Source organism: Candoia aspera, chromosome 5, assembly GCF_035149785.1.
Source record: "Candoia aspera isolate rCanAsp1 chromosome 5, rCanAsp1.hap2, whole genome shotgun sequence".
NCBI lineage: Eukaryota > Metazoa > Chordata > Lepidosauria > Squamata > Boidae > Candoia > Candoia aspera.
This window is the reverse complement of record NC_086157.1, coordinates 55713059-55736814: the sequence shown is the minus strand read 5'-3', so window position 1 is coordinate 55736814 and position 23756 is coordinate 55713059. Positions and strand designations below refer to the sequence as shown.

Genomic DNA, 23756 nt, shown 5'->3' with positions numbered 1-23756 from the left:
TACCTTAATTGATTTTAGAAAGAAACAGAAAATTACCTAAGTTGGCATACATCACAAACAAGTTGAAATATTGCTGCAAATGACGCCCATGCTCAGACACTTCCCTTCTAAGAAGATTCAGTACTGCTCTTAACAAATGGTCACTCAAACTTAAATTGTCATATGCCTATAAAAAATGAAGCATGTTAATTTTTTATTTACAGGCTAAATATACTAGAACATAAATTACAGTTTCATTAAGCCTTTTTAAGGGACTAACTGGACTTGAAACAAACCTCAAATCAGAATGTAATGAAACTGAATGGTTAACTATATTATGCTGCTGTGAAGATCTAGTCTAGTCTATGCATACGCATATAACATAGAGAAACAACAATAATAATAGTAATAGTAATAATAATAATAATAATATCCCACCTTTAAAATATATATATATATATCGTCAATTCAAGGCAGCGAATCTAATACTCCTGCCTGTTTTCCCCATAACAACAACTTACTGCTTATCTCTTCCTCTCCAGGTTAAATCAGCTAAATATGAAGCTGGTATCACCCAAGCCAGTAATATTCAGGAAGTTAATATAAGCCACTGCATATAGACCAACATGAATTCGTAAGTAGTTAACTGTCTTTATATCAAAACAGATTATTATACCATTGTATATAAACTAGCTCTTTCATAACTGTATTTTGGTTGCAGGATGAGCATACCTGACTAGAAGGTCCAGGTGAAGCAAAGGGTGAAGGACATGGTCCATCTTGTAATGAAAAATGTGCAATAAATACTATCAATTTTGCAAATGCTCCTCTTACTTCAGCACTAGGGCATTCCAAAAGATATTCAGAGAAGCGATTTGAAACATTGAAAAGGACATTGTGTGCAAACCAAAAACGTACATTCTTGCTGTGACGAAGGAGAATGCACAAAGCATCATACCTGAAAAAATATTTATTACAAGCATCACATTTCCAGAATACTGAACTATATATATGAAATATAGTTAGCATGCTAGTAATAAAAGTATACTAAATATAAGCAAGGATATAGCATTATCATTATAGCAAGGTTTCAAATTCATAGTCTTGCTTGACTGTAAGACAGCTGGGAGATTTCCTGTTTCTTGTCCTCAAATCCTCCAAATTTCCTCTGCTTCTTTTCTGTTTCCTTAAGTGCTACATCCACATTGCTAACTATGCTTAGCAATAACCAGGATTCCTACTTAAACAGTTTTGTTAACCGTCTTCAAACTCTTGCTTGCATTAATTATGGTTATTGTTCTATCTGTTTTAAGATAAGAAATCAAAGCCAGAAGCTCTAATGGCACAGGTAGAACCAAATTCAAAACAGCCACATGTTTCAAACTATATAATTAAAAAGGCTGGCTATCACCAGATATAGCTGTTCAAATGAGAGGCAGTTTATGTCTATTTTGAAGCAGGTAATATTCAAGATGATCATGTCCATTAATGATGGCAAATTCTTCTTACTATCATGTCAGATTATTGCATCATCTCTTTGCTGTATTAGTAAAGTTATATGCTAGGTACGTTCATCACTACTGTATGTAGTATCATTTTCACTATGACTTTACATATATTATGATATATATTGATTTTATTCTTTTTGTGTAATTTTAATTACTGAGTTCTTTGTTAATTGTTACAAAGGTTTGACTGCACCCTGTTGGAGGCATGTAGTAATTAAAATGTTTGTTCTGTTGTTTACATCTATGAGCCACTAGAGCAAATGGCAAGAGACAGATAAGGGAAAGATTCTTTATACACTGTCATCCAGTCTGTCTCTCATCTGGCATGTTAATAAAATGAGTCTCTGGGTCTAGGAGATAAGGGAAATTCTATGCATGCACACACTCACTCTTTCTCTCAATGTTGTTTAGACAGAAATACAGCTTCCATATTCTATATATTTCTTAATAAACATACCTTTTACTTCAAATGTAATAAATATCAGCATTCACTGATAGTTGGGCTAAGCCTATACTTTGCACCCAAGTTTATTATGACCCAGATTAAAAAGCATAAAATGTAATATTTTTAATGAATCATCTCATTTTTACTGTTTACATCTGAGAAATAACAAGAATAACAAGTTCAGCAGATTCAGACAATTTGTGGTTTATGTAGAAAAGAAATTTGGAAGAAAGCACAGATTTTATATTTTGATAATGAGAATTTATGAACACAGATGTCTGATTATTTAAAGGTAAATGGGACTATTCATAAGAAACCTGGTCCTTTACACAGAATAAAATGGACTAACAAAAAGAATTTTCTCTAGTGGATGTGTATATGCTGGTTGACACAGGCTAGATCAAAAATATGTAGGAAAAGCTATTTCAACAGCCAAATCTGAATCAATCCTTTATTATGGCTATCAGCCCAGCAGTCAAATAGAGATAAAACAGATACAAATAAAAAATGAGGCTAAAAATTAAAAGAAACTAATACAATTTTTCAGATGCAGGGAGAAGTGGATAGAGGCACAGAACTGGACAAACTGGAAAGATATAATCAAACAATAGTCAGACAGGAGAAGCAACAAATAGAAAGCATGCTCTTTTCCAGTTAATTTATTCAGAATAAGGTGGGTAAAAATAATCTGGCATTCCCCATGGAGGGAGCCATAGTTAAGGCACCCACAGAGAAGGAACAACCCTGTAGTATAGCTCTCATTTATGGCCAAGAGGAAAGGTGTGAAGGAGCAAGAGACTGGGGGAGATACCAAAAAGCTGCCAATTCATGAAGCCAAGAAATGGAAAGCAGCAGCAGCAAAGGAAGAGAGAGAGAGAGACTCTTAACACCTAACAGCTTGTGAAACTCCCCTGCCACAGGAAAAGCAATAAAGAGTTGACAAAGCTGTGCAAGTCCTATGCAGAAAGTAAATGTGCCATCCCAAGTGACTAGACTCCAGTTGAGAGTCTGGGCCCATACCTCAAGGGTACTACTGTCTTAAAGCTGAAGCTGCCAGCAAGCAGCAACCCTGAACCCTGGATACATGCATGAAGACTGGGCTGACGATAAAGCTGACCACAAAATACTTGTTCTTCTAGGCTGATGAAGCAATCAGGTGGGCCAGCAAGGAGTAAGCCGCTGTGTCACTGTCCTCCACTGAGGCTGTGTAAAACTAGTTGTCGAGCCATACAGATTTACAAATTGCTAGAGGATTTTGCAGTTACTGAACCCAAGCCTTTAGAAATGCTTGAAGAAAATAGACTGTATAGTTATCACAAAAAGAAAAGATTAATTCAAGAGTAAAGCATATTGACACCAAATGGCACTATGCAGAAATGTACAAAGGCAAGGACTTGTCAGTGTCCAGAATTGTCCCACGAACAAATGAGAGACAATGTGCTGATAAAGCCATCACTCTGAGATCGGTTCCAGATGCTTTGAGGGGTATTGAAGACTGCTTCATCTCTCTCTGTACCTATGAGCGCTTTGCTCACTAAGGCAAATGGTGAAAGACAGATAAAGTGAAAGTTCTTTACACACTGTCCAAGTATCTGTTTCTCACTTGGCCTATTGTTAGTATAATGAATTTGTGTGTGTCAGAGACTAGGAAAATTCCTCTCTCTCTTCTCAAGATGTAATTTATAGAATAGCAAAGCCTCATTTCTTTCTATTCTATTTCTTAATTAATCTACCTTTTATTTCAAGTATAATTAAAGTCTGTTAGCGTTCAACGATAGCTGGGCTGCAATTATACTATGCATCCAAGGCAACTATATTATGAGTATTTTTCTGTTTGAATGGCACCCGTTGCTATTCAGTCGCTATTTTTTTTTAGCTCTCTGCGAATGCTCAGGAACATACTCTCTAACAAGGGCTCCTGAATTAGTAAGTGCAATTGTGAAAAGAAAGACTAGCCATGCCAAACAAACTTCAAAGCAAGAGAATATTCTCAATATTACTACTAGCCATCAGCCCAAATAATAAAGAGCATTTATCCCACCACCAGAAATACGTAAATAGCATGTGTTCTAGCTACTCAAGAAGAGGCATATGTCAGCCATGCTCTCTAAAACTCCAGAAATTGTTGCTATATGATGCAGAACACATATCTGATAGGTGCTTCTGTGTAATGGACAGAAATATTCATGTTCCTATCACAATTAGCCATAAAGGCCACTAGGTAACTCAAAGTCTACTGTATTAGTGTATCTCAGAGTGACAGGGCTGCCGTAAAAACAAAGTTGGATAAAATATGGAAAATACCAAGAGGTCCTGGAAAGAAGGATGGAAAAAAACCTTGATATTTAATATTATGCATGATTTGAAAAAATATGTTAACCCTAACTTTAGAAATGTTTTGGTTTTACTGTCAATACTAATATGCTAATCTCAATTATGTTTAAATATGTACCTTGTGTTACTGTCTCAAAAGTAGGGCATATTTTGTATTTCTAAAAAAAAACAAAAACAAATTGCAAGCAAATGCAACACACCTTTCCATTTCACCATAATGGTATTTGTTTCTGACTAATTAAAATACTACCATATGAGCAGTACACTAAAAATACTGAAGGTATGACTAATGAATACTCTTAAAGTCAAAATTTACCAATCACTGGCAGGTCCACGAACTATTTTCTTTGTGTGAAATCCTGTGGTAAACAGAAACCTAGCAGCAAGCTGAACACTTATCATTGTAATTTCTTCTGCTTCAGGTAGTAGATGATCTTGTCCTAAAAAGAAAATGTAGAATGTTGTAATTGAGTTTATAAGTATTGAAATCTGAAAAGTCACCTGACTAAAAATTGTTCTAAATCAATCTACTTCAAGAATTTAACACTTTTTTTCAGCAATACAGCCTGACATCTTAAGTACACTTTGTGTTTGCATTCAAGTCAGTTTTGACTTCTGGCAACTGCTTGGAACTCCCTGCAGTTTTCTTGGCAAGGTTTTTCAGACGTGATTTGCCATTGCCTCCTTCCTAGGACTGAGAGTGACTGGCCCAATGTCACCAAGTTGGTTTCATGTCTAAGGCAGGACTAGAACTCATGGTCTTCCAGTTTCTAGCCTGATGCCTTAATAACTACACCAAACTGGCTCTCTAAGTACACTTATGCACCTTATTTTTGTATATATTGAAGGCTTTTTGTCTTCACGATGGACACAGAAGGTAACAATAATAAGAAAAATATCCATACAGTATTGAAAAGTAATTTAGTAAACATTTTAAGATTAATCTCAGGGGAAAATTTGTCTGGTATACTGAAAACGTTAAAAATGAAATCCAGAAGTCTGAAAAATGTTAAATACCTTCTACTTTTACATAAGTGTGTGATTCATTTTCATTAGGAATATTCAAAAACTTACCTGGAGGAGGATTTAGGTAGACACTGTTACATGTCAGTAATTTTTTTACAAACTGAAAATATTCCAGGCTGTACTGCATTCGGTTATGCATGAACTGTACATTTTGTTTTCGTACACTCCGTTCAATGGCAGATGGCATTTTAATCTGATGGGGTTTAGTGGTCATTGCAAGTTCTGAAATATATTTTATAAGTTCATTGTCTTTCTCTACTGTGTCCATACGTTCATAAAAAAGAATGTAAGCATTCCACCACCTCTTCTGACGTCTGTAGGACATCCGTTTCATCATATGATCAAATACTTCTCCCATGTACTCTCCACCAAAACACTGATTTTTCATTTCTTCATCATCATCCATTTTGCATTCAGTTACATCGCCATCATCAAATTTATACCATCTGTTTTTCTCACCATCTCCTCCATTTCTTTGAATGATGTACGAGTAGTAATGTCCGCCACTGGCCTGACCACTGTGCACCAATACGCCCACTAGTCTGTATTTTGTACTTCCAGCATGTTCATTTTCTGATTGTTCATTCTGTATTAGCTGGTTTTCAGGGTTTACATCATCCCCTTCCAACTTAGCTACTCCTGCCACAGTATAAGGTTCCATATCCAACTCACGTGGAAACTCAAAGTAATCATTGAACTTGATTGCACATTCCCTTTCCCAGTCATAGTCAAATCGTTTTAGCTGGATGGCAAGAACTGGAGGCAGTTTTTTAATCAGCAAGCGTTTCACTGTATCAACCTGAGATATAAACACATACTTATTTCTTTGAATTATTAAAAGTAGCAAATTCTAAGTAAAACTATAGCCATTCTTCCCGACCAAAATGCTATAATCAATTCTCTGGTCTCATAAGGAAGTGATGGCCATACAGCTCTAAAATCATGATATGTACCACCCTTTGTAATTTAAAAAAAAAATGGAGATCTTGGCCACCATCATTCTAAGAAATATTCTTGAATTCTGACTAAAATATGATGAATAGGAGCTCTCAATTCTCTTACAAAATAAAACATCTCAACTGTTGTCTTACTGACCTATGTCAGCTGCTGCTGAACTCAAACAGGTTTAGAGTGTTTTCTTAAGGCATGCCAAAATTACCTTCTTGTTGCATTTTTCACAGTGATATGCATTTGCACCTTCCAGTAAGTCTCCTTTGACATATTGTTCTAAGGAGTCAAGTAGATTTTGGTGATTTCTTATATCTACATTCAGTGTTGTAAAGGATTCTTCACATTCGTACCTATAACAATAGCAAAATAGTTTAAGTTTGCTGAATGAATTATTGTATAAGTATCTTTTACCATCAAGCAACATTAATAGCTTTATGAATTGTATAAAAATGTCTACTGAGAACTTAAAATATGTACTTAGGTAGAACAATTTAGACTGACAATTGCAATTATAAATCAGAAGTTGCCCACTGGATAAATGGCAACCTTGCTGTGTTATCCTCTTTATGTAGAAATGTTAATGAAAGTTGAAAAAAATGTTACATTTATTAACAAATGAAAACGGAAGAGCAAATAAACACAACTTATTCTATCTGATACAAACAAGACAGCAACAAGCTTCATTTTGTTTCTTAATTAGAAACAAGGAAGCTCAAGGAAAAACTATTACCGTACATATAGCTTTTCAATATCAGTGCCAGAGAAGGGTAGCTGTAAAGGCTTCTTGCCTGTATTGCCATTTAAGATGCATGAGTAAGGTATCAACAAAGTCAACCACTGGATCTGGACTAACCCTCAAATGGTAAGTAGTATAGAACACACATAAAAAAGCAAATTCAAGGAATTAAAACATTCTAAAATTTTGATAAAGTTACAGAGTGAAATATTTATATATCATCACTTTTCAAATCATCATTAAGAATGCTAATACTGGAAGTATATATACTGTATATTTATACAATAATATTCAATGTCATGTTAGATAACTAAACACATACCTATGTGGGCAACCTTGACAGATCTTCTGATCAGCAAAGGATCCTCCCAAAACTTTACTTAACATTGCTGGGTGACCTAAGGCTTTTAAAGCTTCATCTAGACTATCCACCAAAGAATTAAAAAATTCTAAGGCATCATGCTGTTCCCGCAGATTTACAGGTTCACCCCAGAGTCTAGAAAAAAAAAGATTTTTGGTAATAAAACCAGATTTGGGGCAAATTAAATGGCATGGAAATAAAGATAATTGTTTATCTCAACTTCATATACATTTCTGTTAAAAGATGCATGTTAGAGGTACGTAACAATCTTCAAATTATATACTGATTTATTTACAAGGAGGACTAAATCACTGTCACCACCCAATCAACCTCTTCATTTATGGGATAATGCGGTCCCTAAAATAATTTAGGAGATGGACGTAGAGTGGTGCTCATGACTTCATCCTTTTTTTCCCCCTTCCTAGGATACCTCGATAAAAATGCTAGTGTGTCCATGCTAGATGTCAAAGGCTAATGTTTCTAGACACATTCTAGGAAGAAAAGATGGATATGGTGAAAGCTCCATTCCTGCTATAGCTACCAATTTTTAAATGTTTCAAAAGAGAAAAATTAAAAGATTTTTCCATTAAAAACAAAATAAGCCTTTCCTCATCTGGCATTCTAAGCTTCTTCCTCTACAGTGAACCTGAAATGAAAATCAATGATGTATGTAAGTTAAATCATATGTACAAAGGTATAACCTTAAGATCCTGCCCCTTTTCCCATAACATACAGAACCATCACTGTTTGCCTGGACATGAGAATCTGAGATTGCATGGGAATGAATAGAAGTAGTTATGGATCAACATATCCTCTTTGCTAAGCTTCAGAATGATCTAACAGATAAGGAATGGTGGATCCTTATTAACTACAATGTCTGACATGAATTTGCTCATTTATTACCCTTAAAGGGGGATATCTGGCTGAAGTAACTCTGTCCAAACAGGTAAATTAACCTTTCGTCTGGGTTACTGCAATGTGCTCTACATGGGGCTGCCCTTGAAGAGTATTTGGAAGCTGCAACTGGTGCAGAATGTAGCAGCACGGGTACTAAATTGCTCAGAGTCCTTCTTTGGGGGTAGATGGGCGGTAGTAAAAATTTGAGAAATAAAATAAAATAAAATAAAAATAAAATAAATGGCGCTGTTTACACAGTACATGTACCACCACTACTCTGTGAGCTGCACTTGTTGCCAGTGTGCTTCCAGGTGCCATTTAAGCTGCTGGTTGTCACCTTTAAAGCCCTTCATGGTTATGACCGGGTTACTTGAGGGACCATCCCTCTCCAATTGTTTCTACCCATCCAATCCAGTCAGGCAGATAGGCATGTTTTGGGTCTCGTTGGCCAAAGAATGACAGTTCGCAGGGCCTAGAAGATGTGCTTTTTGTGATATAGCACCCTCCTTATGGAACATTCTTCCTCTGGAGATCAGGATGGCCCCAACCCTGTTGGCCTTTTGTACAGCCCTGAAGACCTGATTCTGTGCCCTGGCCTGGGGCTCTGAGTGTGTGCAGGGACCCATTTCTTGGTTGTGTTAGTGATTTGGGTTGTTGTTTCTTGACTGCCTGTTTTTATAATTTTTATAATGCTTGTTCTTGTTTTTATTCTATTTTAATTCTGTTTGTCACCCAGAGTCACTCGCTGAGATGGGCAGCCATATAAATTGGATAAATAAATAAATAAATAAAAATAAAGTTGAGGTATCTTCTAACCTTGAACATAAGATTGAATCTTCTCAAGAGAATTAGAAGAGAGCATATTTTACTCAGTGATATTTCAAATAGAATTTTTAAGTAAATCTATTATTACTGGTTTGATTTATATTGCTCTCATATTTAGGTAAAGATAAAGGTTTCCCTTGACATTAAGTCCAGTCGTGTCCGACTCTAGGGGGTGGTGCTCATCTCCGTTTCAAAGCCGAAGAGCTGGCGTTTGTCCATAGACCCTTCCATGGTCATGTGGCCAGCATGACTAAACGGAACGCCATTACCTGCCTGCCGAAGTGGTACCTATTAATCTACTCACATGTGCATGTTTTCGAACTGCTAGGTTGGCAGGAGCTGGGACTAGCAACGGGAGCTCACCCCGTCACGCGGATTCGAACCGCCGACCTTCCGATCAGCAAGCTCAGCGGTTTAACCTGCAGCGCCACCGCGTCCCCTTATCTCATATTTATGTTACCTTTATTTCCACATATTTGCTTTATTATATGTTAGACAAAACTGATTAAATATAAAATAAAAGCCTGGATTAAATGGAAATGGTGTATTCCCTGTATTCTGCAATCAATTTGAAAAACTGCTAGCAGCAAGTAACTGTCAGAATTAATTAGCTCACAGTAATGTCTATCAGCCTCTATAAACTCAACACTTGGATATTTTCTTTCCCCATGAATAGGTGAAAAAGACAGGAATTCAGCCATAGTTAGGATGTTCAAAGGACAAAGTCTCTGTTAAACTTATAGGCAGAAACTTCATTTCACAGTCAAGGATATTCCTACCATGATGGAGCCCACATGAATTCAAAGCTTTTATTTGCATTTGGTATACAACAATCTACACTAAGATCTTCTCTGAACTGCCCAATAACGTTTTTCTTTGAGCAATTTTAGCTTGCTTTCTATATAGGTTAAAAGGTTCATGTAAAGTTTTTTAAATTTAGAAATATAATTAAATTTAATGTTTTATTAAGTGCATGCTGCTTGTAATATACCACAGAAGACATTTCAACAAAAGTTAATTTCCCATTTACCTGAACTGTTTCCAAAATCCTCTTGGCACATAGTACTGTAATCTAGAAGCTGCTAAGTGACCAAATATGACCTGGAGATGTCTTAATACACCTATGTTGTATTCTTTTCTGTCTTCTGTTTTACTTAAAGTTGGTTTATCTTCATACGGATGGGGATAGCCAAATACTTCATCTCGTGGGTCAACATTGCTCTTAAAAAGAATCATATATGTACACATGAAGACTATTGCAAAATAGAGTTGGGTAGCTGGACTTATAATGAATTACCCTTTTGTCACAGGATGATGGACCTGATACTCTAGGGACAACTGTCTCTTCTGATGAGAAGGCAAAGCCAAAACCATTTTTGTGTTCTGTATAGAGGGGTTTGCTCGTCAATCTCATGAATAGACTTCAGATATTATTTTTTACTATTACTATTTCCCACTTTTTAAATACATATTTGATCAACTTAAGATGGGAAACATACCTAATACTCCTGCCTCCTATTTTCCCCACAATAACCCTGTGAGGTGGGTTGGGCTGAGAGAGAGTGACTGGTCCTAAGTCTTCCAGCTGGCTTTCATGCCTAAGGAAGGCCTAGAACTCACTGTTTCCTGGTTTCTAGGCCAGCACCTTAACCACTACACTAAACTTTTGATCTTTGCTTACCAATTATATATTAGCTATAACAATTACAGAACCTATATTATCACAATGTTTAAAGCATAGGCCAAACTTTTCTTCTTTCCTTGTTAGGGAATTTTCTTCCTTTTCTTTGGGAGGACCTGTTAACACCATCATCCCGTGATCAGGATTCATCAATAGTCCAACCACACATGTCCATCCACTGTTTTGGGTAACTGGATCAATGTAGCTGACATTATACAAATATATAACTGCAGTATTCCTAAAAGCAGATTAGAAATTTGTGACAGCACTCTTTGAAACACTGTGCAATCTAATGGTGCAACTGGTGAGTCCATTTGTTTATCTTGAAGAGGCTGATGAATTTAGAAGGGCTGAAGGAGGTAGACAGGATGCAAGTGCTAATCAGTGAAATCCCTGCTCTTGGTGCTGTTCTCATGACAGATTTCCTTACCAAGTGAATACTGCTTCTTTTAGCAAGATTTTCCATTAGCCCAGTGTGCCAAAATGTATTATTTTTATCCAATGGCTAATAAAGAATGTGCTACCTACTCGACATAGTTTCTGGCTTGTACCATGGTAATGGGTTGCCCACCAGAGGCATTAACCCAATAGTGTTGGCTTCATCAATCAAATAACTGAGATTAATACATTCTGTGCTTCATATATATAACCAAGTACATTTTTTGTGCAAACAGTTAAAAAAAATACTAATAGTTCAGAGTGAATACAAGAATGTATAAAATAATTTGCCCCATTAAAATTCTCATCTATCTAGGACAACAAACGCATTCCAGCTTCAAGTGGGCAACTGAGATTCCCATAAGAAAGTGTAATAATCATACTGTTTTATGGCTTTTTAGTATCTTGGCTTTTGTGCTGTAAGTACAGCTTATATGACTGATGCAAACATATCTAGAATACTGAGAATAGCCTGATCCCATGATTCCTATTTCTTATTTTTCATGTACTGGGTAAGATGAATAAAACGTTTGTTGTTGTTTATTTGTTCAGTTGCCTCCGACTCTTTGTGACTTCATGGACCAGCTCGCTCCAGAGCTTCCTGTCGGTTGTCGCCACCCCCAGCTCCCCCAAGGTCGAGTCTGTCACCTCTAGAATATCATCCATCCATCTTGCCCTTGGAATAAAATGTTATTCTTCTTAAAAATGCTCAGGGGTGGTGGGTGAATAGACATTGTGGACATAAAGGCAGTGCAATCCCTTTCTTGTAAGTCTGTACAGATACATTCAGAAAGGAAATACTGCAATTTATGTTGTATTATTTTTAACATGTGTATATTATGGACATCTTGGGATTCTATACTCAAGTATGTGCCATATTGGAAGTGGTCTCTGGAAGTAATCAGACATACACTCAGGACCAGAAATATTGGAACAAGGATAACTGTTTTGGCATTTGGCCTCTGTACACCACCACATTGAAGTTGAAAGGAAACACACCCAGATGGAAGAGAAGTCAGGACTTTCAGCTGTAATTCAAGGGGTTTGACAAAAGTGGGGCATCAACCATTCAGGAAGTACAGCCAGTGGCATACACACACCCCCATCGTTGGTGGCTCATAAGTAATGGAACAAACCGACATCATTGCAAACATAAGGATCGCCTTAATAACTGGATGAAAATCCTTTGCAGTCAATGACTGCCTGAAGTCTGGAACCCATGGACATGACCAAATGCTGAGTTTTCTCCCTTTGCCAGGTCTTTACTGCAGCTGCCTTCAGCTGCTGCTTGTTTGGGGGTCTTTCTGCCTTCAGTCTTATCTTCAGTGAGTGAAAAGCATTGGCCATTGAAGAACATCCCACTTCTTTGCCTTGAGAAACTCTTGGGTAGCTTTTGCTGTATGTTTTAGGTCATTATCCATCCGCAATATGAAGTGGCGTCCTATCAGTTTGGCAGCATGTGGCTGAATGTGAGCAGAAAGTATAGCTCTATATGCTTCAGAATTCATCCTGCTGCTTCTATCAGCAGTCAGGTCATCAATAAACCCCAGTGACCCGGTTCCATTGGCAGCCATACATGCCCATGCCATAACACTTCCTTCACCATGTTTGACAGATGAAGTGGTATGCTTTGGATCATGAGCTGTTCCTTTCCTTCTCCATACTTTTCTCTTCCCATCATTCTGGTGCAAGTTAATCTTGGTTTCATCAGTCCAAAGAATCTTACTCAGAACTGGGCAGGCTTTTTTAGGTGTTTGCTGGCAAAGTCTAATCTGGCCTTTCTGTTCTTGAGCGTTACCAGTGGTTTGCACCTTGTTGTGAAGTCTCTGTATTTACATTCATAAAGCCGTCTCTTGACTGTAGATGTTGACAATGACTTGCCAACCTCCTCAAGAGCGTTCTTTACCTGGCTAGATGTTGTGAAAGGGTTGCTCTTCACCATGAGCAGAATGCTGCGGTCATCCACTTTAGTTGTCTTCCCTGGTCTTCCAGGCTTTTTGCTGTTGCTGAGCTTGCCAGTTAATTCCTTCTTTTTCAGGATGTTCCACATTGTTGTATTGGCCACTCCCAATGTGTTCGCTATCTGATGGGTTTATTTTGTTTTCTCAGCCTAATGATGGCCTCCTTCACTTGCATGGACACCTCTTTGGACTTCATGTTGAGCTTTCCAGTGAGCAGCTACCAAATGCAAATGTAACACTCAGAACCACCTCCAGACCTTTTATCTGCTTGATTGGTCACGGGGTACCCAGGCAACAGGCCACACCTGGACATGCAGCTGCTTGTCAGCCATTTGTTCCATTACTTACAAGCCACCAATGATGGGGGTATGTGTATGCCACTGGCTATACTTCCTGAATGGTTGGTGCCCCACTTTTGTCAAACCTCTTGAATTACAGCTGAAAGTCCTGACTTCACTCCCATCTGGGTACATTTCCTTTCAACTTCAATGTGGTGGTGTACAGAGGCCAAAGCCAAAACAGTTATCCTTGTTCCAATATTTCTGGTCCTGACTGTACAGGGCAAAGAAAGCACAATTGGATGTATTATCATATACTAAGCAAAATGCCGTATTACCTCATCTTGTTTTTCATCTCCAGACATGTCATCATCTACATCACTGCCTGTTCCATCAATTGCAAGAATTCCATTCCTGATGGCGGGAATCATATATAGTTGCTGAATGACAGAATTCATGTAACAAGTGGCTCCAGCATTCTTAAGCCCTACAAATCCCTTTGGTGGTCGTGGTCCAACAGGTGGCAGATATTCCCATTCTGTTAGGGCTTCACAAGCTAGGATAAATTAAATATATTAGACCATTAATAGTTTATGACTCAAAATATACTAGTAGGCTAATTGTTACTGCTTAAAACTGCATTCCTAGAATAAGTTTATTTCAAACTCAATTCCAGTAATAAATGGATTTTACATGAAAATGTGTAGTTTAGGAATTACATCCCTCAACATCTTATTTCCTAAATGCATATAGACAAAATAAAATCTACAATCAAAAGATGCACAACTGCTAACATCGCCTTTAAATAATTTATCAATGGGAGTTATTTGAAGATGACTTGCACATTTGCTAGATTTGTAAAACAATGTATTAATTTGCCAAAATTGAATAAAGACTTGGGACAGGACCCAACAGTTAATGGTTCTAGGTTCCTCAAGGCCTAGAAGGGAAGCTAATAATGCTTTGATGTTTCTCTTTCCAACAGCGATTACTCAAAAGTCACTTCAACCAGTCACTGAGAGTCTTTGAAGCAGCTCTGATATAAAATAACAAATTAGAACTGAAGCCCCTAAGAATACAGTACCGGTACACTTCTAACCAGATTTAATCTTTATGCTCTCCTCTTAGGAATTATGATTATACTACCTAGCAGTCATCTCAAAGCAAAGGGTTAATTCTTGATTTAAGCTAGAAGCAGAATTTTCCCCCCCTCATACCACACCAGCAATCTTCTGTATAAATTTTAAGATGTTCAAAGGCTACGGTGCAGATAAAGGGGCTTAATATTCCACCAACCCAGCATTTTTCCACAAATAAACTATGAAATTACATCAAAATATATACACTTGCCCACATTAAAATTCATAGAAAAATTAAAAAATGTGAAAGAATACGTACTAGTTATTGCAGTGCCTATATAATACATCTCAGTCAAAGTATCTACTATTTGTTTGAGGTTTCGGACACAGCCCACTGCTAAGGCTACTAACAGCTCGAATCCAGCATTAATTGTAGCTGGGGAACTACAGACTGGTATTGCCTGCTCAGCGGGTAATTCTCCATTTCTCATGTATTGCAAGTAAACATTTGATGCCGGAAAGATGAAATCATCTATTAATTCCTGAAAAATAGAAAATAAAATATATGTTATTATTTTAGGAACTATCCAGATCAGAAGAAACATCACCTAACATTTCACAATGTCTTAGATCTTTAGAAGAGAGGATGACTCAACTGCAAGAAAGCAAGAAAACCTCGGTTCCACACCTCCAATATGTAACCATAATGAATAATTCAGAGGACTGTAGATTATTTTTAAAAATTATATCAAAAATGTTGGGTGTCAATAAACTTTATCAAGTCTATTTACCTACAGCTGACAGGCCAGATAATAATAATAGTTACTTGAATATAGGATTTCCAGACAGGGAGATTTGTCCTAATCGTCACAGGGCAAGGACTCGCTTGCCCTTAATTTGATACAGATTTCTTGTCCCATCCGTATTTCAGTTAGGATTCTAGCATGCTCAAGATAAAATGATTTTTTTTTAAATGTATGTTGCATCATGTTACATTTACCTGAATTACAAACAGGACTCTTTACCCAATGGCTTGCATTATTTAAAACTTCATAAAAATTGAGAAAGGGTTAAACATTTTCACTTCGTTCTCTCAACAGAAATTTTGCAATGGTCTAAATACGTATCTTCTACATATTTTGAGGATTCTGTCAAAAATTCATCAATTTAAGTTGTTTTATGTTTTTGTAAGTATATTGACATTAATTATTAATTATAATCTGCAAATTTTTCACCTTGCTTCCACCTTTATAGTTTTAGAACTTTTTTGTACAGCAATAACTTACTTTGATGAGATTAGCACCACCTTTTTCACAACCAATGTGGTATTTTTTTTCAGGAGTTTGGAATGCCAATAATTCTTTGGTAACTCCAAGATGACCTTCTAGAATAGTCTCCTCTACGCCTGTTTCTCCTGTCCTTTTCACTTCATCCTAAGGAAGGAGAACACTCAGACACATGAATTCTTTGTACTATTTTTCAAATCACATTTTTAGTGGAAGCATGTATCAACTAACTTCCTATAATTATTGTCCCAATATTTTGTTCTTACATAATTGGATCCAAGGTAATTAACACTTAAATTTAAAACAAAGTAACAGGAACAAAAACTTACCCTAATCCTTTTAAGCCAGTCAATTTCATTATTAAGCAGAACTTCAGCATTGGGCACATTAATATTACTATTATAAGCATAATTTAGAAGATGTCGTAACAGAGTAAAGTAATCTCCTGAATGTTTAGCACGTTCTCGTGCAGTACTCTGAAAGAAAAATATTATCAACATAGTTGAGAAGATGTTCTCATTAATAGTCACAACATAGAATACTTCTTAAAGGCTATGTTCAGTTCAGACATCATGGTAAGCAAGAATCCCATGAATCAGCATAAGCATTTATGGTTACTTCGGAAGCATGTTCTTAATAGGAATTTTATTCCTCTCCTAATAAGCAAGAATCATGGCAATGCTTGCACTTGATTTATATTTAGCTTATTAAATTAACAAGCCAGAGTTCCTAGTTCATTTGTAAGGCTAGAGAAACACTGGGTGGCTCCTGCCAGCAAGAGAAACCAAGCAGCAGTGATAAAGCAGCATGCATTAGCATACTCTTTGTACATGAGCAGCCAGATCAAACTTATATCCAAATGCAGATATTAAGTTTAAAAAGCTTTCATATAACGTAAGAAAGATTTAAAGAGATGAATAACTGAACAAACATCTGCATTCTAAAGTACTGTTAAGCAGCTTGCACTATGTTAGATTTTTGGAATTTTCCTCTACCACCACCACATACTTTCCATCATATTCTAGATAATTCCCAAATGTGTCCTAACCCCTAGGAAATATTCCTTGGCACAAGATGCAGGAATATCTTGATGCATGAGCAAGTTTCAGTTGTATAATTTCTAGATGTGACCTAAAGGTTCCAATTCAAAGCACATTTCATGCTCTTACAAATATTTTGATTTGCTGCATGACTTTTAATAATGGGAGTGGCTCCATATGACTGCAATCAACCAGAGTTCAGTAAAATTGTTATTTGCAAAACAGGCCATATGCATTCAATGACTTTCTTTACCAGTAGTTACTGGTAAAGTAACCACTGATAAAAGTACCACTGTTACTAAACCATATTTCTAAGTCACTGTTCCCCTCTATTCTGCTTGGGTCAGATGGCCTCTACAATATTAGGCCACATACCACATTTTAGGAAGGCCATTGATCAACTAAAGCATGTCCAGAGAAGAGCAACCAAGATGAAAAGAGGCCTGGAAGGAAAAATGTACAGGTTGTCCTTGTTTAGCAACTGTCTTGTTTAGCAACCTTTTGCAGTTACGATGGTGATGAAAAAGTAACTTTACAAGTAATCCTCGTATTTATGACCTTCACAGGTCTGTAAAGCAAAGGAAAACTGAAGTAAGATCATAAGCGCAGTTGCGGTTTCACTTAGTGGCTACTTCACTTAATGACCAAGTTGCCAGTCTCAATTGTAGTTGCTAAATGAGGACTACCTGTATGAGGAACAGTTTGAGGTGCTTGGGTACCTTTAGCCTGGAGAAAAGAAGGCTGTGGGGAGCCGTGATACTCCTTTTGTTACTTGAAGTCAACAATCACGTCTAAGCGCAGAATTGTTCAGAGTTGTTCCAGGGAACAGGGCAAGAAGCAATGGATTTTAATTACATGAAGATTTTAGTTGGATATGAGGGAAAATGTCCTAATGGTAAGAGCTGTTCAGCAATGGAATAAACTAACTCAGGAGGTGGTGGACTAACTCAGGAGGTAGAATGGTCAACTGATGGGGATGCTGTAGTAAATTCCTGCACTGGACAGGGAGTTGGAGTACTGTAGCTCCAAGGTCTCCCCAACCCTTATATCTTATGATTCTGGAGTGCACCAAGTTCTCTGTTCTTCTGTATGCTCTAGACCAGGGGTCCCCAACCCCCAGAGCCATGGACCAGTACCAGTCTGTGGCCTGTTAGGAACTGGGCCACACAGCAGGAGGTGAGCGGTGGGTGACCGAGCGAATTTACAGCCTGTTTACAGCCACTCCCCATCGCTCGCATTACCGCTTGAGCTCTACCTCCTGTCAGAGAAAGCAAGCCCATTGGCTGCTATCTCCAAATGGCGCGAAGAAAAAGGAATAAAAGGTCGGGAAAAAGAGGAAGCCCTTGAATCATCCCGAAACCATTCCCCACCCCTGTCCATGGAAAAATTGTCTTCCATGAAACCTGTCCCTGGTGCCAAAAAGGTTGGGAACCGCTGCTCTAGACAAAGCTTGCTCAGTGTTAGGAAAACAGAATTAAATACATAGGAGCAAAAGATGATGGTAAAGTCTGTAATTACTTGGCAAACTGTTCATTTTAGAATTGCTATTTCTACAATTTATGTGAATCAGTTCTCAAAATCACAACCCCCTTTTTTAATACAAATATATATTAAAAAGTAGCCAAAAAGGCTCAGAAACAATAATTAATTTTAGGATTTCATTTTCAGCTGTCACATTTTGCATTCTGCCTATTTTATACTAATATTTCATCTTTAAACAATAGATGGATTAAAAGATTGAAAGCAGATTTCAACAAACATTTGTTTAGATTAACATACTGAAGCTAGTGAAACAAACTCCTAACATACTGAAAAACTTGATTCATACTCAAACAAAAGTTTAATATTAAAGAAAAAAATGACTGAAGGATTGTCTTATGTAACACTATCAGCATCACCGCAAATGACAATATATATCTAACGTATTAGAGATAATACAACTTGCATGGAAGAACTGTCCATTTAGGGATTTATCATACTGTGTACATCTTTCAGAAGATAAAGCAATTTACAAGATAGAATGCCAGTAAATCTCCTATTTTTGGATTCTGGCTTTTCATATACCAATTTGTTAATGAAGACATTGAAAAGAACATCTTTAAGTATGGTAACTAAAATTATGCATTAAGTATTTTTATAGATATTGGAATATATACCCAAACGTGAAAATTTAAAACGTCTTACCCCTAACACAGTAAATAACAAAGTTATGAAAAAAAGAAGAGGTCTTTGTCCCATACAGCATCGGGTAGCCATTAAGAAGAACTGCTCCTGTGCCATTTGCCGAACAGTTCTGAAAATTTCAACCAGGAAAAGAAAGAGATTAATACAGGTATTTTAAATAAAACTAATCTTAAAGTTACATAAAGGGTAGAATCCAGTGTTAATCTAGGAAGCACCCTTTTTTTGTCCTTGATGCAAACCATTATATACTCAGCAAAACTGATCTAGATCATCAGGGGAACCTCTGGAGCAGATTATGAGAGCGTGGGAGGCTGCAATCAGCCTCTCCCTTTTGGCAAATGAAAACTGCTTCTACCGATGGAAACATTCAACACAAGTCTATCCCAACTGTTATGCCACTCTATCCATACTGCTCTCAGAGCCCCATATAAATAATAATAGTAATAATTATAATTATAATTTATTAAACTTGTATGCCACTTGCCTCACATTTGTCATGCACATGTGAAAAGGGTTTCCCATAAATTATGGGAGGCTCTCTTTTAGAAATGAAAATAATCTTCACTTATTTATAGAAAGGCAGAATGAAAAATAATATATAATAATAAAAATGTAAGATAAATCAAATGTGTATTTTACATTAGCATTGTTTTCAAACTTGGAGATCAATTTATTTCTTCAATTTAGCAATCCTAAGCCTGAAAGTCATAGGAAAGTCCCAACTTCTGACTACAGTAGTTTACAATATATCCAATACATAACCCTAACAATCAAGGAGTGACAGCAACAGCTAGCAACACTCATGAATGAGTGCTGGGCTAGAAACCAGGAGACTGTGAGTTCTAATGTCTTAGGCATGAAAGCCAGCTGGGTGACTCTGGGCCAGTCAATGAGACTAGGCTGAAAGCTGCATAACAAAAAGATGATGCACATGCTTAAAGCAGAAAGGATTCTTGCCTAAAGATCCCTGCAGGGAGGTAGACAGGAAGGAGGCAGAGGAAAAAGAATGTCACCTGGACCAGACAAAGACATCAAAGGGCCTGAGCAAATAGATCCCATCAAAGGAGATCAAAGAGCCTGAACAAATGGAAACCCCCACCCCAATCCCATCAACAAAGCAAGGACTTTAGGGGATAAAAGGGGTCTCAAAGCCCACCCTCGAGTCGTTTTTGGATCCAGACTTGGTGGCTTCCATCCCTCTAGCTAGTGCCTGGCAGCCTAGTTGAGATGGATGTAAGTGTGGATGAGCACGTGTGTGTGCTTGTGAGAAACCTTGTACCTTGTAACCAGTAAAGTTTTGCTGTTACTTTAAATTCACTGGGTCTCCATGTATTTCAAAGAACCTGTTGTGCCTCAGTGTTTGGAGGGAAGTTAATTTGTGTGCGTCCCTAATTCTTTCCCAGTTGTTGATCAGGGCGGTGTGTCTTGTCTGCTTAAGGTGCACCTATCTGGAAAACCAGGTAGAAAGCAAGGGGGGCTGACAAGATCTGGTGCCTCAACAAGCTGTGTGTGAGTGATTGACCATAAGCCGAACCTTGGGAGCAGCTTGCTTGTGTGTGTAACATCACTCTCAGCCCAACTCATCTCACAGTGTTGCTGTTGTGGGGAAAATAGGAGGAGGAAGGAGTATGAGGTATGTTTGCCACCTTGAGTTATTTATAAAAATAATAAAGGCAGGATAAAAATAAAGTCAATAAAATAATGATCCATTTCACCAGACTTCCTGTGGGGACATGGCGGACTGAGCAGCTGTGCCAGAGGGTTCTGTGGGTGGAACTGACAACACGGCATTAAGTATGCGTACCCAAGAGAGGCTTTCTAGAGCAAGGAGAAGCTGGCTCTCTTGGTGCTTATTGTTATTTTTGGGATTACTTCATTAAAAAATTCTTTTTTTAAGTTCTGGAATTCATTTTCCTTCCAAATATAAAGGAGGATTGAGAGTAAACAATTGTCTTCCTGTTATTATTTTGGTATTAAATCTGAAGATATTAGCATATTCCTACACGTTGAATCAGCTGATTGAAACCTTCTTTTGGTTTCTACTTTCCCTTGGGAACTGTCTGTTTATCTCACTTTCATTTTGTGTAAACATACTTCGGAACTTTTTTATATCTTTGATATTTGCTGATTAAGCTCCTAGGAGACGCTATAATCTACTGTGTGAGACATGGAGGATTTTAAACAGATTTTTTCTGACTTCCATCAAGATTTTAAACAGATCTTTTCTGATTCCTATCAAGTTTTTCTATAAGACATTCAGGACATTGTGGAAAATATGAGTTTTAAAATGTGTCATCTGGTTGGGGATGTAGTGGATGAAACTGAGGAATTTAACAATGATAGAAATGTTTCTTCTAAGAATGAGATTGAGATTTCTGTTGAGATGCTGGATGAAGGTTGGATAGTGGAGTCGGAGAAATTAAATGGAGAGAGGGATCTGCAAGCAATAAGCAAAATTGACTTTTTGGTGAAATGTCATGAAAAAGAGGTATGGGAGGTTTTCTGAAGAGAAGTTGGTATTTTTGAGGAGGGCAGTTGGGCTGTTTGATTTTTTCAAGAGAAAAGCTCTGTGCACATTGTGGGGATATGTAAATGCTCTGGTTTATTTTGAAGTGAGATAAGGGTTAAAGAATGTTTATCTGGATTGCTTTTAGGGTTTGACTGATGTTATTTGTTTTTAAGGATATGGATTAAGATTATTAGGGTATAAAAATATTTATTTGGATGGTTTTAAGAATTGATTTAAGGTCATTGTTTCAAATTGCTTTTCTTTTTTGGGTTTATTAAGATTATTAAAACTGTTGGATTATTAAAACTGTTGTATTATTTAGTATAACAGCAGACAATTTATGTGCTTTTTAGTTTGATTTTTATTATAGTAAACAAAAATGTATAGAATAGTAGTAGGAATGGAATAATTAAATAAGTGTTATTTGGGGGGGGAGTTGTTTAGGTGGTTTATGTGAATTTTTTTCCTTTATATTAAAATAAGGGGAGGGAGTAACTGTACTTAAGTTATTTTTATAATGTGCTAAAGGGGAATGATTTATAGAAATAATGTAATTTTGGTTTAATATAGAGTAAGAGATTATGGAAAATTTTTGTATATCCTTGCTGTTAAGTCAGAAGTCACATCTTTCTATAATGTAAAAATTTTTTATTTTGTGTTTTCACACTTTTAGTTTTTCTTTTTTTGTTGTTGTTTTCATAGCCTTTATCTCTCTCTTCAAACTTAATTTTTTTTTTAAAAGATCCATTTCACATCCCTATATTCAAAAGCCAGTGCAGCTGTGTTGATTTTCCCAAGACTTCTGGTGGTGTTTAATATTCTGCCTATCCAGATTAGTTAGGATAGAAAATGAAGGCAAGAAATTGCAGTTATTTTGCTTCTCTCTTAATGGAGAGAAAACAATGTTCTTAGAGGACAACTATACTATGGTGTTTCACAATATTCAGGTTTGTTTTCTATGATGTCTTAATGGAACCGCACAGTGACCACCTTACAATCTGGAATTAAGTGCAATCAGCACAGAAGTAACACCCTGTTCCCTTCCTCTTCAAAATCAAATCAAGATGAACCTGTATAAAGGGCTACATTACTGTTCACAACTGAAAATTAAGTACATGAAGAGTAATAATCTTAGTTCAGGCAAGAAGGAGATATTATCAATTGTTCTACTGTTTGAGACTAATTTCCTCAGGCTTTTGAGATTATGTATATTTAGTGTGCTATAATTTTCTGTCTACTTTTGATCTATTTGTTTGCTATTTACTGAAACAGCATTTCACTGTATCATTCTTGCAGGCTGCTCTAACAAGTACACAAATGCAAATTACAGCCCAATAGCTATATGTCATTTACACTGCGTGCACAATTATTAGGCAAGTTATATTTTTGAGGATGAAGTTCATTATTGAACAACTACAGTGCTCTTGGTCAATCCAAAATGTTAATAAACCTCAAACCTGAATATTTAAGAAAGTAAAAGAGAGGTTTTGGCTTTCTTCGGAGCATATCTATGTGTGCACAATTATTGGGCGACCATTAGTGTGCAGAATTATTATGCAACTAAATGAAAAACAAAAATTCCCCCATCTCACTAGTTTATTTTCATCTGTTAAAGTGAGAATAATAAACAACTCAAAATTTACAAATAAACATTTCTGATATTTCAAACGAAAAATCAGTGACCAATATACCCACCCTTCTTTGCAATAACAGTCATAAGCCTTCCATTCATGGAGTCTGTCAGTTTCTTGATCTGTTGACGATCAACTTTTTGTGCAGCGGCAGCCACAGCCTCCCAGACACTGTTCAGAGGGGTGCACTGTTTTCCTTCACCATAAATCTCCTGTTTGAGAAGGGCCCACAAGTTCTCAATAGGGTTTAGGTCAGGTGAGGGGCCATGTCATTATTCTTTCATCTTTGAGGCATTTCCTGGCTAGCCACGCAGTGGAGTACTTCGATGCATGCGATGGAGCATTGTCCTGCATAAACATCATGGTCTTCTTGAAAGATGCAGACTTTTTCCTGTACCACTGCTTGAAGAAAGTGTCTTCTAAAAACTGGCAGTATGTTTGGGAGTTGATTTTGAGTCCATCTTCAACCTGAAAAGGTCCAACTAGCTCATCTTTAATCATACCAGCCCATACCAGTACCCCACCTCCACCTTGCGGGCGTCTGAGTTGAAGTGGAGCTCTGTGCCCGTTACTGATCCAGCCATGGGCCCATCCATCTGGTCTGTCA

At 37.0% G+C, this 23756-nt stretch overlaps 1 protein-coding gene across 3 annotated transcripts in view; it reads right to left on the bottom strand.

Moving 5' to 3' along the window:
- The window catches only part of USP9X (ubiquitin specific peptidase 9 X-linked), a 112590-nt gene that overhangs the window by 23120 nt on the left and 65714 nt on the right, over nt 1-23756 (bottom strand). For all 3 annotated transcript variants that reach the window (XM_063305242.1, XM_063305243.1, XM_063305241.1), the window contains 12 exons: nt 19010-19118; nt 16115-16261; nt 15786-15932; nt 14819-15041; nt 13759-13976; nt 10093-10283; nt 7302-7475; nt 6452-6593; nt 5341-6091; nt 4583-4706; nt 712-937; nt 37-166 (listed from right to left, as the gene is read on the bottom strand). In XM_063305242.1, coding sequence (XP_063161312.1) covers nt 37-166; nt 712-937; nt 4583-4706; nt 5341-6091; nt 6452-6593; nt 7302-7475; nt 10093-10283; nt 13759-13976; nt 14819-15041; nt 15786-15932; nt 16115-16261; nt 19010-19118 — 2582 coding nt within the window. The remainder of the gene's footprint in view (nt 1-36; nt 167-711; nt 938-4582; nt 4707-5340; nt 6092-6451; nt 6594-7301; nt 7476-10092; nt 10284-13758; nt 13977-14818; nt 15042-15785; nt 15933-16114; nt 16262-19009; nt 19119-23756) is intronic.